At 44.6% G+C, this 15141-nt stretch overlaps 1 protein-coding gene across 2 annotated transcripts in view; it reads right to left on the reverse strand.

Annotated features, from left to right (window-relative positions):
- Nucleotides 1–256: 256 nt before the first annotated feature.
- The window catches only part of LOC147445216 (uncharacterized), a 63089-nt gene continuing 48204 nt past the window's right edge, over nucleotides 257–15141 (reverse strand). Inside the window, exons 2-3 of one of the 2 annotated variants that reach the window (XM_086524770.1) lie at nucleotides 3302–3952; nucleotides 257–1461 (exon numbers count right to left, since the gene is read on the reverse strand). In XM_086524770.1, the coding sequence (XP_086380896.1) occupies nucleotides 389–1461; nucleotides 3302–3952 (1724 nt within the window). In that variant the 3' untranslated portion in view covers nucleotides 257–388. Of the gene's footprint in view, nucleotides 1462–3301; nucleotides 3987–15141 lie in introns of both variants that reach the window. The other variant, XM_086524771.1, reaches the window with a different exon arrangement.

A 15141-nucleotide genomic window follows, 5' to 3' on the forward strand; every position in this document is an offset into this window, starting at 1 on the left:
TCAGTTGTCTAATGTATGTTATTCTTATAACTACTTAATAATTTGAAATTAAGGGACAATTATATACTGTCTTCTTACCTACAAAGTTTAACATAGCTAGATTGCAAACGACCATATATATGTATGTATGTACTTGTACATATACAGTGTACTTGTCCATCAAAGTTTACACATTCTCTAGGCTCTTTCTATATTGCAAGCAAAAAGAGAGACAGAGTTAGAAAAAGCGCAGATTCTTTGCCTATTCCCATAATGCTGGTTGAAATTTCAAAGGCTAATATTCAAAATGTGTTGTAAAAAAGAATGCTCTGGTGAGATAATCAAATAAGGGTAACGTATTACAAAACAAATGGATGTCCTTGTAAAGAATCCTCAACATCATCAGCAACTATCTGATGAGTAAATGGGTGAGAGTGGTACAAGGCGCAAGTTGTTGCCGCAAGATATCATGAAAAGCTTTGTTACCATGAAAGCATCCAAGTTTGACAACTGGCTTGGAAAGATCACCTTGTACAACAATTGAAGGAACCAAAAGAAAGTCATTAAAGTCGAGCTCAAGCACTTTAGCAGGAAGAATAAGGGATGCACAAAAGCTCAATAAATTTATATTCGGGTTGCCACAAAAATGTTGAACACTAGGCAACTTGAGTCGGTTCAAGTAAAAGGTCCTACTTTCTTCATCTTTGGAAGCAGAGAAGGCTTGCAGATCTTGCCACCTCTCAGTAGACAAGCCCTTAAAATACGTTCTCCACACACAATCCTCCATCTCTCCATCATCTGCCCTACAGAGCTTGGGAAGTAATAGCTCTCCCAAGCTCACATCCAAATTGCCCCCTGCAAGGAAGGCTTTATAATATACATAGTTGTAGTTGCCTGTGCAAATCACCACATTGAGTCCATCCTCACATGAACACTGGCGTATATCTTCTGATAAGCTGTTTACATCCTCCTCTTTCTGAACCACATGACATTGCACATGTACACATGAAAGCAAGCCAGTGAGCTCAAGATTACCATCTTCAAGCACTTCGAACTCTATGTCATTGGTGCAAATGCCAAGCAAACCTTCTTCTTCAAGGTGGCTAATGCAAATCATTAAGGGTCCAGATAAGCAGGGAAGCCAAGTGTGTGAGAAGACACAAGAGGCAGCATATGCAGGCGGAGCATGAGAGTTGGTGGTGAAGAGGGCAAGGGCAAGTCCCTTAATGTGGGCCTTAAGGCTTCTGAAAAACTGGATCGTGGACTCTTCTAGCTTTTCATCTTTGGGTGCATCGTACCCTTGAATGCCTGCCAGGGCGAGAATGCTGTTGATTCGGTCTCCTTCATGCTTGCTCTCTCGCCGTGAGCACTGCTCTAGTGCTAGCACTATGTTGGGAAAGGAGAAGAAGCTTGTGCTTATCAAGCTTAGCCACGAACATATACACCCAAACCATACTGTGCTGTTTGGCCACTCCTCGCCATCTGCATGAAATCATTGTAAGCTTTACAAGTTTAAACAATAATGCGAGTAAATGAGAGAGAGAGAGAGAGAGAGAGAGAGAGAGAGAGAGAGAGAGAGATGAAATGAAATGAAATGTTATATTGACGTCTTCAAAAGGCCAAAATGACCTATGAGACCAATCTGTTACAAAATGGTGAATCTAATACCATGTCTGGGTACAAAAGAAGTAGATACTACTACTAGAATCCATCCTCATCTGCACTCTGGATATCGAGAGAGTACGGCTCAAATCCTCTGCTAAAGTCTCTGTCCATGCTGTGTAGTCCCTCTCCTCAATCGTGGCCGTCTAGATCTCCGTAGCTCCAGTGCTCGGTCGATGAGAGTGCCGGTAGTGGTCGAATGAGTGTGGACCGAGCTCTGCAATGATGATTGCTACTCTGGCTGTCTCATATCTAGTGAAAAGAAATCTGTAATCTGTCTCTAGGACTGTCTCTCTCTATCTCTCCCCAGTAAAGTGTCTATATCTGTGTAACTCAAGTAGATATAGCCCAAGACATCTCTGATCCTCATAACTCATGACCCTAGAGAAAGGACCGAAACCCTCTCTGAATAAGCAGTGGAAATGACCCCGTATCTCATAGTACACTCTGCAATGACATGTGTAATGTAGCTCTGTCTCTGGCTCTAACTGGCATAAGCAGCATATCCTGCTGTCTACTGGTATCCCTCTAAATCTACCAGTCTTAATCTCCAGCTAATGTGAGGATGTGCGTATCTCACCAATGGCACACCGCAAACCATGAGCCATATGTGTGTCCATGTAGCTTGGTCGAATCACAAACGCATCTCCTGTGAGGTGGAGAAGATGCTCTCTATAGAAAGCCATCTTCGTGCCCAACTCCTGTGGCGGCTCTATCCATGTCCTCCTGGTATCCAGCTGGATGGTCCTGACGAATGAGTCAAGTAATCTCCACCCATGTAAGAGACATCGAGGGTGACTGAAGAGAGTACTGGAAAGGGGGCAGCCTGTCCATGGTGAAACCATGCGTCTGAAACCATGATGTCATCTGTGCATACCAGCATGAAGTGTCCCCCTAAAGACCTAACTGTCTGGAAGACTCAAGGGCCAATCTAGCATATCTGTCTCTAATAGTATCCCACAAGCTGTGCACAAAGGAGACTGATCTGGTAAGTGCCTCAATCTCCATAGGAGGGGCAGCTAGCTAATACACCACCTTTTATCATGCTTGACCTCTCCAACTTAATCTTATCCTTCTCCTAGGCAACCTTTATGAAAATGATGTGATAAGCGACCTACAAGACATCTTTATGCAGGCCATGATATTGGTCCATATATATGGTAGAATTCTAGGCAGACTTTAATCAGTACATGTTGACAATACCTCTCTCTATGTTCAAGTGGATAACGTAAAACCTTCACAAAACATATGCATGTAATCCTATACTAGAATTTTCACAACATATGCATGCACTCGTGTACTAGAATCTGCCACTTGAGGCTAACTTGATTGAGCTTTTGGGTCAAAGTTGTGGGTTTTAGTCATAGGTTGGCCATGCGTGAACAGACACTGAAAATGCACACGTGAGTAAACTTTTGGGACACCTGCCTCCACTTCCTCTTGGAACCTTGTCCAAACTTATGAATCACTAGAACCTGCTTTCTACAGTTTTGAAATTAACTTATGGGCCCCTCTCTACATAAATTTTCAAGCACAAACACACAGGGAACATTTCACATTTAGCTTCCTTCTTATGTTCACACTGCATCTACAATAAATCAACAAATGGCAATTCAAAGTAAAGATGCTTTAGAAAAGAAAACTTGTTGCATAAAAGTACCTGCTCTTTTCACATCCCTCATGGCTAGCAATAGCTCAAGGATATAATTGTAAAACTCCTTTTCATCCATAATAGTGATAGCATTGGAGTATGGAGGCTCATACATCAAGGCCAGCTTTAACTCAAACTCTGCCCAACTTCGACATCCGAGTAGGTGAAGGCCATTCCGTACGCAAAAGCGGCGCCGCTTGGAGAGAGCAGCCTCTTGGAAAGTCCAGACTCGTGTTTGCCACCGTGATACGAGGTCGATGGCACGTGGTCCAGCCGCAATGGGAGCCATTGGTTGGCCAATGTAGTGAAGGAAGATGACAGTGTCTTGGGCATGGGCATAAATCCAACCAATATGTTGGATGAAATGGCTCACCTCTTCTTTGTCAAATTGGGCAATGCACACTCCGTCATGCCAAGCATATAAGCACCCTCCTTGCAGTAAGTGATGGCACATGGTTAGGATGTCTAAAATTTTGCTCTTCTGCAAGAGAGGGTTAGGGTCCCAAGAATGGCCTTCACAATGAGTTTTTGACGGATTGGCACGCTGTTTGATGCAAAAGCATTTTGCCGCACAGACACAGTCAAACACTTCATACACCTCCATTCCGTAAGTGTGTGAGATAGCCGTGTATCCACCAGCACCATGAATGCATGCAGTGTCTGCAAAAGTGAAAGTGTCTTCCAAGGATAAAATCTAGCATACCAAAAGCTTCATTACTATTTATAAACAAATGAAGTAAAGAAGCACCAGTTAAAGACCAATTCCACCAATATTTTAAGGGTGTCTAAATAGGTCCTCCTTAAGCATAAGCTTGAGAATGCATCTACATTCCAAGGTTTGGTAGGCTGAAGCTTCCAGGCTTTGTTTTCATCGGCATACTTTAACATAAGAGGAGGTGAGGCGGCTCGACTGCCCTGGCCCCTTCTCACGAGGACACTCTCTGATGAGCTGTCATTGTATCACGAAATGAAAGCATGCTTTAGGGACATGTTTGTAGTGTGCCTCTTGAAGAAATCTGAAGCTATCTTCTCTTTGGATGCAGACGTGATCGTGGAGTTCTTTGGAGAGGTCGAGTTCCACGAGAACTCAGAGGTGCCACAGGGGACTAAAGTCTTGTTGGGGCCTATATCCCAGTATGTTACCTAGCAGAATACCGATGACTCATGAGCTTGTAGAAGGGGTGATATTGGAGAGAGAGATTCGGTAGCTCAACCCAAACCAGAAAGAGAGTAAGCTTGAGCTTGGGAGTGACCACAGGTGTCCACTAGAAGAGAGAAACGGGCAAGTTGCAGAAAGGCCATTGACCCTTGCCAAGAACTTTGATGACCATTTCTGGCACCTCGGACACCTTTTGGCGGTTCTGTGACATGTCCTCAGTGCTTCCAGCAAAGGGCAGGGACAGGAAAAATATCCAACAATTGGTCTAACCATGTAGTCTTCCTCATGTTTCTTAATAAGATGGGCAGGCAGAGGAGGAGGAGGAGGAGGAGGGGCAGTTGAAGACTCCTGCGACAGAGGCTGCTCATGGAATGTTTGAGACAACTGAACTCCCGCATAGTCTTGACAAGGTTGAGAGGGTGCAGGAGCGGCCTGGAGAGAGGAACACCCTCCCATACCCATAAGTGCCATGGCCAGTGTTCAAAACTGGAGACCAGTACTTTCAGTGCAATGCTCCCTTTGATACCTACCACACGTATCCTAGTCCAAGTAATGGAATCAAAGGTATAAGAAGTCAGCTCAAAATATAGTCGTAGTAGGGAGTCATTAACCGTGACAATGAGCCTCCTATGTCTGACCAAGTTGGGCTCGGAAAGCGGAACCTCCATATCATAGCTATGTCTAAGAAAGTCTCTCTATCCACTGCTCGGCAATAGCCGCACCTGTATGTGTGTACATACACCACGCGGACTATCATACATTTCTGCAACAATACCTGCACAGAGAACTTAAAATAGAGTGCATGAAGGGAGATGGAGGCAACTGAAGGGGGGCATCCGAGAAAATTAATTTGTGGGAAAGTGTAAAAGCTTCTCCCTTCTTTGAAGAGCACTAAAGAACCACAGCCCGAAGGAGTACTTTCCAAGCCTCATCTCCAGAGAAAAGGGTCCAAATGATAACCTTTGAAATCAAAGCTTTAGTCTGTATCTCTAGTGGGTCAGATAGACAAACTTGTGACACCAACCATTTGTGTCTCAGATTTGGAGTTGTACGGAGTGATTTGGAGCACTTATGTATTTTTAGGGTTTAGGCCCCTGGCCATAATCTTCAAGTTGGTCAGGTTTAAAGTTTTTAAGCTCTAAGCCCCTAATCCTCTCAGCACAAATTTAAGTTGGACATGCCACATCACAAACTTGTGACACCAACCATTTTGTGTCTCAGATTTGGAGTTGTACCGACTGATTTGAAGCACTTTCTTCAATATACCCGACTCTATCCTCTTCACACGGCTATACCCTTCCTATCGACATGTCAGAACGTGGCTCAAATGGTGGTGATGTTGGATCATTGTCAAATGTTACTGGGACCAGTATGAGAAGAAGACGGGTGACAAAGTGGTGAAGATACCTACCCTTCCAACTTTTCCGAACGATCGTCATTAGATGGTACCAACTATAGTACTTGGAGGATGACAATGATGGCGGTGTTCGACTCATATGAGCTCCCGTTCTTTGTGACTAAGAAGGTGGAAAATCCATCTCGAGGGTCCTATGAAGCGTGTAGAAACTGCAATTGATCACCCTTGATGTAGCCCGAATTCCATGAGGGTTCACATCAACAACATGAAATCAGTGCAGCAAGAGATACTTCAAATTGGGAAGAGCACTGCCTCGGATGCTACGTTTTGAGTGGACACTTCCCCTTTGATTTCAATGAGTTAACGCGAGAAACCTCTCCTGTTTCGCAATCTGTCGCGAGGGAACTGGGACCCCTTGTCCCAGGGTTTCCGGGGTCAGAGTCTTGAGTGGTTTGCAGTTGTGCTACTAAATATGTGCGTGAGGTCACTCTTAGTGAGTTTACATATTTATCAGCATTTTTAGCCATTAATGAGGATCTTGGGGTTTCGCAGTAGGTAGGGCAATTATGGGAATTGCCTATATATGCAACTCACTCCCTTGCACTTTTCACACATGTTGTGATCATTGCAGAGCTCGAGCATTTGAGAACACGCTCTCTCTAGCGTTTTCTCTGTGAAGCTTCATCCCGCTCTAGCGTTTTTGCTCACCAACTCTCTCTCTCTCTCTCTCTCTCTCTCTCTCTCTCTCTCTCTCTCTCTCTCTCTCTCTCTCTCTCTCTCTCTCTCGTTTTCCACCTGCGATCTCTCTCCCTCTTGCTACCGCTACTCTTCCTTGCCGTGTGCACACCCTCTCGGTGTGGCATTGCTTGCGGTGAGTTTTCATGCCCATACGGTGGACGGTTCGCGCTAGGAGCTTGAGTACGAGGAGATCCATTGCAATAGATCCGAGATCTATTGGCTGCCCGGTCCAAAGAGGAGGTTTGCTCGCGGTTGCAGACAAGTTCATCACCCGATTCACCCTTTTCCGCTGCACCTTCGACATTTAAGCCCCTCGGTCGGAATCTGCAGGTTGGCTAGGGCTGGCTCATGGTCTTCAGTGGCTTGACACGTCAGCAGTTTGTGACATGGGTCCAGTCAAGTATCGTTTTGCACCTGCGTGGCTTACAAACACTTTTGATGTGGATGTGATGACAACATGGCACGAGTTGAATGGGACAAACTGTGCAACCCGTGAAGAGTACAATAAGCAGTCTTGGCCGCTCTGTTGCTAGTAAGATCCTATAGCTTCGTGCCATTGTCGGAACAAATTGAGAAGTACTGTTGTGGATGGCCCAAGGGAGTGAGGTCGGTAAGATTGTTTAATCGTCCAACGCTACATTTCCGGAAGCATGTATATCTTAGATTCCCATCATAGAGTATATGTGATATCAAGAGATGTCAGCATGTATTATTTGGCATGCAAGTGAGGTCACTTGCAATATTCCAAGGTGGGGGAAGGGGGTATGTCACCAAGAGGAAGATTTTTCATGTTGCCTTCACCCCGAAAACTTTGTTGGACACCTTTGTTTCCATACATAGGGTTAATTGTCACAAACTGCTGACGTGTGAAGTCACTGAAGAACGGAGCCAACCTTCAGATCCTAGCCAAGGGGCCTAAACCCTAACTGAAGAAGCAGATGCAGCATAAGAAGTTTTACCAACTTGCAAAGTCTTGCCAAGAGGCCTATTTTTAAAGAGAAGTTCCCGCCAACGTATGGGACCCCGGCTGATGGGGCCCAAGTGAACTAAAGATATTAAAATAAAGCAAATTGTACGGATTCCCGAATTTTTGCACTGATTGCTTACGTCGCAGCCTATACGGATTTCCAGGTTTTACACTGACTGTTGACATGGGACGGATTTCCACGTTTTACGCTGGCTGCTGACGTGGCAGAGCTGTACGGATTTTTGCTTTTGCGCTAGCAGTTTTTGGGCATCTACTTTTGGGGCCAGTTGCTTTCGAGTTTATAGCTTTTCATGTAACTTCTTCTCAAGGCCAAGGGCCTTTAAATATGTGCAGAGGGCTCAGTCTCTGGCATGCTTCAGTGTGAAGGTGCAGGGATTGGAGTACCGGCATTGTACTCCGTTGAATCAATATAAAGAAAAGCCGAAAGGGGCACCAAGGTTTGGGGCCAATACTCTCTGGGGTGGAATTCCGCCACTCCATGTCGCGTGTGCTCTCTCTCTCTCTCTTTCAGCTCAGTTGTTATTGAAGTGCTAAAAGTCTGTTCAAACTGTTCTTTTCCGTTGGCACGTGGTGCCCGTCTTGTAACAGTGGTATCAGAGCTTCAAGCGTGTACTTTTCTGAAAGCATACCGGTCCTACCAAAGAGCAGACAGATCAAGGTGGCGCTTCGAAAGTTTACTGGAACTTTATTTGAAGTATCTTCATGTCCGAACCCCGGATTTATTAGAAACTCCCACCCTTACTTCATCGCGCATCTTCATCGCTCTGTCCTACAAGGCATAAGCCTTGAAGATCACTTGCAAGGGAAGGATCCAAGATTTGTTTCGAGCTGATGTTTTTCTCAAAAGCAATGCCATGCAGTGGTGAATGTTTATAGCTACCAAGCCGCACACTCCCCTGCTCTCCCTCCCCCTAAAAATCCAAGTCATCCCCTTCGCCTCGCCCTGCTTCCTCTCGTCTCGTCGGACCTGCGCGCAGAGACACACAGAGAGACAGAGGGGGGCGAGCTCGCCTTGGATCTAAGAAAGAGAGCACCCTTCGGCATCCCCGTTCAAGCCTGCCCGCAACCCGAGAAGCACAACTCTGGCATCGTCAGAAAGGCTGATGCACACATCCCACCTCGTTATTGTTACCCTCGCGAACAGCTTGACCCGGTACGCCCACATCTGCAAGGAGCAAGAAGGCGGTAGCTAGCCGCCCCCCAACCTCGAAGAGAGAGAGAGAGAGAGAGAGAGAGAGAGAGAGAGAGAGAGAGAGAGAGAGAGAGAGAGAGAGAGAGAGAGAGAGACTCCCTCTTTTACCTCGTCGCCATCTGCCATACAACTGCGACCACCATTCGGGTCTCGTTTAGATTTGTTAGGAGCATCTTACTTGCATTCCACTCAATTGGTTTTTTTCCGAAATCATCCTCCCAAGGACTTGATTATGACTTGAAATTACTCGACATCTCTCATCAGGTGTCTATTCCCGAGCTAAAAACCTTGGAGGTCCAGTGTGATTGCAAGGTCTTGGGACTACCATCACCGCCACAGGAACATTGCTTGTCGAGGCTTGTTTCAACAATTCAAGAGCCTTATGGACCATGCTGCGGGCGGCTACAACCTTATAGAAGAAATTAACCCTAATCTTGGTGCAGGTTTCAGGATGGAAGGCCAGTTGTCTTTACAAGCTCGATTGATGTTGAGATTGCTTTTTAAGTTTCAGTTTTGTTTCGTGATCCTGTTTGAAATTTGTTTAAAATGGATGGTATTTGTTTTGAACCTGTCTTGGTGCAGATTTGAATTGTTACTATGGTTTTAATATTGGTTTCAATGATTGGTGATTTTACTCCCAGGTGGAGTAGTGAGAAATGTTGTTTTGTTAATGTTTGAACCTCAAAACGACGTAGACGAGATCGAGATGTCGGGGAAGCGTTCTGTTGTATGCTGAAAAACCTCCGAACGACGAAGACGGGATGTCTAGGGAGCGTTTGATTGTATGCTTGAAGCTCCAAGCGACGCAAGCTGCGGTCTGGGGAGCGTTTAGTTGTACAAGTCCTCTAAACTCATGGCCCAGACCTTTTTAGGTTATTTGTGGGGGGAGTGACGAGGTAGTCATTGAGTAGCTTCATATCGCAAACCGTTTGTCTCGAGAGAGTGCTCAGCGGCACTGTTTGTTGTGTCTTGTAACATGCATATGTGAGCATTTGTGTTGCATTGTGATGTGCCAACCACTAAATATTCCTTTTTGGATAAGATACTTCTGGGAAGTAAACGACCCAGGATATCAAGAGTTCCAATCTGGAATGAGACTCCTTATTGGATAAGATTCTTCTAGGAAGCCAACCACCCAGAAAATCAAGAGTTCCGATTTGGAATGAGAAAACTGATTGTCCCTCGGAATAACCCTCGAAAATTTTTGAGCTAAATTGAGTTGTTTTGCAGATATCCTGTAATCGCGGATGATTACTCTCTTTCAAGAAGGGGGGATGTCACAAACTGCTGACATGTGAAACCGGCCCGTGTAGACTTTGGCTTTCACCCGAAACTTTACTTTAGACTTTAGGACACAGAGAAACTTTGCAAATAAAATTAGTAACTGAAGTTAACACTTCGAACACACACGGCTTGGAAGCTAGAGCGCTCCAAGCAAACGCCGACGGCCCCAAAGACTAACGCCCTTTTCGGTATTTCTTTATTCTTATCAAAAAGGGAATAAAACCTATGATTTCTTGCAAGCTGTCCTGCATAATCCGGGCTGAAAAAGACATGTTCTTGCCCGATTTCGGTAGCATAACTGTACTAGGAAACTTCAAATTGACAAACTCCCCACGCAATGGATGACTTTCCCGACACATACGGACACTTTACAAAACTTGGTGAGAATCTGCAACACGCTGAATTCTCTGTTTCCTGCCCTAAAACTACTCCAGATCACCTATGTAACGATCCCCTCGCTTCCCCAGACCTCCTGGGGATACAAGGGACCGATTAGGGCCTAAATCTACAAATTTACACAGCAGGCTATAATTTCCTGTCTTGGGCCCCGTTTCGCAAGCCAAACGCATCCGTAGCGAGCCCTCGTACTCCCGCACTTGTTGGGCTACTTGCCCTCCGAATCGGACGAGATTTCTCGGGTTGAAATCTCTCCGAATTCACCTGTACCTGCGGGGGATTAGCAACTAGCTAATCCAGTACCTGTGCAAGAGGATTTTGCCTCGGCAATCGCGCATGAACCCACACAATTGTACATACAGATGAAAAGCCCTTGAGCGGGGCATCACGATTTTGTATTCAAAGGGAGAGAGAGAGAGAGAGATACACGAGTGGAATCATTGCGCAACATAGAGCAAGGGAGAATGCGAGCTTTCCATTAAAGTTGTGATCACCTGCACCCACTACTCACACACACAGTAGTTCACATATGAAGCAAATCAGCCCTCTCTCTCAATTTGGGCGCCCTCTCTTGCTGATGGTTCTGGCAAATGCATCAAGAGTCGCCAAATGTCCACTTAGCCTCTTTTGAGTTAATTCCTAGTACCCACCAACTTATAAGTGTAGCGAGGGGCCTAAATGACTTTGAACTGAGCCTAGACATACTTTTACTGCTCGGATTCCAATGCCGGTCAGCCTTCCCATTTGCGGGAGAAACTCTCGATCGTCGGCCATTTCACACTGGCCATACGATGTCTGACCATTTGCAGCTTGAAAAAGAGGGTCCCAAAAATTTAAAAAAAATCATCGGAAAGAAACCAACAACTAAGGTTAGCAATTGTCGCGTCATCACAAACGTCCTTGATTGCATGCCATACATACATGCCATTGATGATCTTGTGTTGTTAGCACCCTTTTATCATCGCATGTACCCGCAAGAAAGGTCATAACACATAGATACAAACGACTTAATGAGACCTTCATACTTTTGTCATTTCCATCTATTATGGAAGTGAACATTATACCTTTAATACTTGAAGAGCGATACACACTTCTATTACACTGAATCCGTATGTACACTTGATGTGCTAGCTCTATCATTACCCCTCCTTTGCACACATTGGGATGGGGCATACGTGGGCTGTAACCCAAAGGCCTCAAGATAAAGTTGCAATACATTTGGTAACTCTGACACTTCATTCTCTTTCATCCACTTTGCATCCATAGGTGGATAGTTCTTGAACTTCACCAAATAGTCTTGTAACCTGTCCCTTAAATTTTCTTTCTTTATGTACCAAAATCTACTCAAGTACCAAGACCTCATCAAGTTCATCAACTTCTGGTTGATCCTCTTGTGGCATATCTTTTGGCACATCACCCACAAAGGGTCTTAAAAGACTCACGTCAAACGCATTATGAATCTTCCAAGTGTCAAGCAATTTCAACCTATAAGCAACATTGTTGATCTTATCAAGCACTTGAAAAGGCCCATAGTAACACATACTGAGCTTAGGAAATAGCCGTTCCTTGCCCTTCATCTTCTTTAACCTTGCCTTTTCAAACCTCAATAGAACCCAATCACCAGGTGAAAACCCTTTTCTGCTTTGCCCGAGTCTTCTTCAAGGCAACTTTGATTTTCTTATACATTTCATCCATGTTCTCAACATATCGATCTGCCTCAAAGATCTTGTCCTTTGTATGCAAAACGGGAGGAACCTTTCTGCCACCTTCTACAATCTCAAAGGTGCCTTGTCTGTGGACGAATGCATCATATCGTGTACGCATACTCAAGCATAGACAAATAATGTTCCCACTTGCCCTTATTATCTCACACATAACATTTCAGTAGATCCAAGACAGTAGAATTAGCCTCTTCTCACTGTCCATCAGTTTGTGGATGAAACGAAGACGAGAACTTGAGCGTAGTGCCCATGTTCTCAAACAATCCTCTCCATAACAAACTCGTCATGCGGGGATCACGATCACTAACAATTGACTATACACATTGTAGATGATGAACCGTGCCATCTTATCAGATTTTATCTTCTTCCTGACAAAAATGAAATGGGTTTGTTTGCTGAACCTACAGATATTGGTCCATTTACCATCATTCCCTATCGACCCTCTTGGAAGATCAAAGATAATATCCATAGCAATGCTTTCCCATGGCTTATCCGGAATCGACAGTGACTGTAACAACCCTGGTGCCTTTTGCTTGTCAAATTTGACCTTTTGGCAAATCAGGCATGCTCGCACAAAGGCATCCACATCTCTCCTCAAAGTAGGCCAATAAAAGAATGTCTCTACCGGTTTCATTGTCGCATCAATTCCACGATGCCCTGCATACGGTGGGACACGACTTTCTACCATGACTTCTACCATGGCCTTATGTCGCAATGGCCTAATGACACAAAGTCTGCCATGCATCATCATAAAACCGTCTCTGAGGAGGTAGTGCTCATGACGTCCTCCTTGCAACTGTTCAAAAACCCTTGCGAAATCTTAATCTATAGCATATTGTTCCTTCATGTCATCAAGCTCATGATGATAAAGAATTGACACAACTGAAATTTGTGGTTTTCTATTTTCCTTTAAGAGATTGAAAGCTGAAATCTCTTTTTGGGTCCATCTGAAAGTGACCTCTTTCATTTGCAAAGCGTGAAGAGGTGAAGCGATCTCTGCAAAATTCTTGATAAACCTTCTATAGTATGAACACAAGCTTCTAACATCGTGCATAGTCTTTAAGTCTAGCCGTGTCTTGATCGCTTCAACCTTAGCGGGATCCATTCAAACACCATCCTTTGACACTATGTGGCCAAGAAAATGGATCTCTTTCAAGAAGAATTCACTTTTCTTAGGATTGACAAGTAACCTATGACTACGCAACTCTTCGAACACAATGGTCAAATGACGCCTATGCTCCTCTACATTCTTGGAATAGACTATCATGTCATCAAAGAATGTGCCAACAAATTTTTGATGCGAGCTGAAAATCCGGTCCATCATCCTATTGGACGTAGCAGGAGCATTTGTTAGACCAAATGGCATCACTAAAAACTCATAGAGACCAAATGTCGTCCTAAACGTAGTCTTGTGCACATCCTCTGGCCTTATACGAGTCCGATGGTACCCGCTCTTAAGGTCTATCCTGTTGAAAACTACAGCACTCTCTAAATGATCAAGAATAACATCAATCCTTGGAATAGGAAACTTGTTCTTGATGGTATTCTTATTCAACACACGGTAGTCAATACACATGCACCAAGAGCCATCCTTCTTCTGCACTAGGAGCACTAGAGAGCAAAAAGGTGAAGAACTAGGCTGAATCAGCCCCTTCTCTAAAGGCTCCTCAACCTGGCCCATAATCTCTTTCTGCTCAGCCGCACTAACCCCGTAGGGAGGTCTGTCTGGTGGGCTATACCCTAGCACCAAAACTATCGCATGGTCCTCACGCCTCTCCGGCAGCAATTGTGACGGTGATGAATCAAAAAACAGGCATTAAACTCTCGCAAAAATGCTGACCTTTTTTATCTAACACAAATAAATTTGACAGACAATTATCTGAAACATCACGTGCAAAAATCAAGTACGCAAAAGATGATTTTTTTATTACAGAAGTGATAGCTGAAGCAGATACAATAGGGACAGACTCCCCTTTAAGCTTTAAATCCAAAACACGAGTTTTGCCCCTATGTTGAAGGGTGATCGTTTTGTCGCAGACATCCAGCACGCCATGTGTTCGGAACAAACATGGGATTCCCAACAGCGCATCGCACTCTTCCAATGGCATGATATAGAACTCTTCTGAGTCCACATACGATTGAATATGCAGACGCAGCTTTCCAATGATGGGAGTAACACACTCTGAGTGACCAGGACATGCCAACCCTGCCTCTGCCGTCTACCTTATCTTCAGCTCTGATGCCGAGTTTCATAGCTAACTCTGGTGAGATAAAGTTCGCTTTGGCACCTGGATCAAAGAAAATATGTGTCATCTAATCTCTGACTTTACCCCATGCTCTACATAACTCACTGGCATCTGTATTAGGCCTGTCACCCACCATGTCTAGCACTAAACCTATCGTGGGCATGGACTTCTTTCCTTTCTTGTCCTCTTTATCTCCGAATCAGCTGGTCTTTTTCCTTGTGGACAATCTGTAGCAAAGTTTCATAGCTAACTCTGGTGAGATAAAGTTCGCTTTGGCACCTGGATCAAAGAAAATAAGTGTCATCTAATCTCTGACTTTACCCCATGCTCTGCATAACTCACTGGCATCTGTACTAGGCTTGTCACCCAGCATGTCTAGCACTAAACCTGTCGTGGGCTTGGGCTTCTTTCCTTTCTTGTCCTCTTTATCATCCGAATCAGCTGGTCTTTTTCTATGTGGACAATCTGTAGCAAAGTGACCAGGCTGCTCGCATATAAAGCATTTATTCTCAGACATCAAGACCTTTTCCTCGAGCGACTTACACACAAAAGGCTTCCTTTTTTGTTTCTTTACCTACGCTCCAGAAGTCTCAGCTGAGTCCTTGCCTTTGTTTGCCTTTTCTGGCTCCTGGGATGCTTCAGGAACTGCTTTTGCAAATGGCTTCTTCGCTGAATTTTTCTTGGGCTGGCCCCCTTTCACGTTGCCCTGGAATCCACTGTCTTCTCCTTTCAACAAGTCATTTGCAGTGTTAGCAACCTCCATAAGCT

Source organism: Adiantum capillus-veneris, chromosome 12 (assembly GCF_014529385.1).
Source record: "Adiantum capillus-veneris isolate H3 chromosome 12, ASM1452938v2, whole genome shotgun sequence".
Lineage (NCBI taxonomy): Eukaryota > Viridiplantae > Streptophyta > Polypodiopsida > Polypodiales > Pteridaceae > Adiantum > Adiantum capillus-veneris.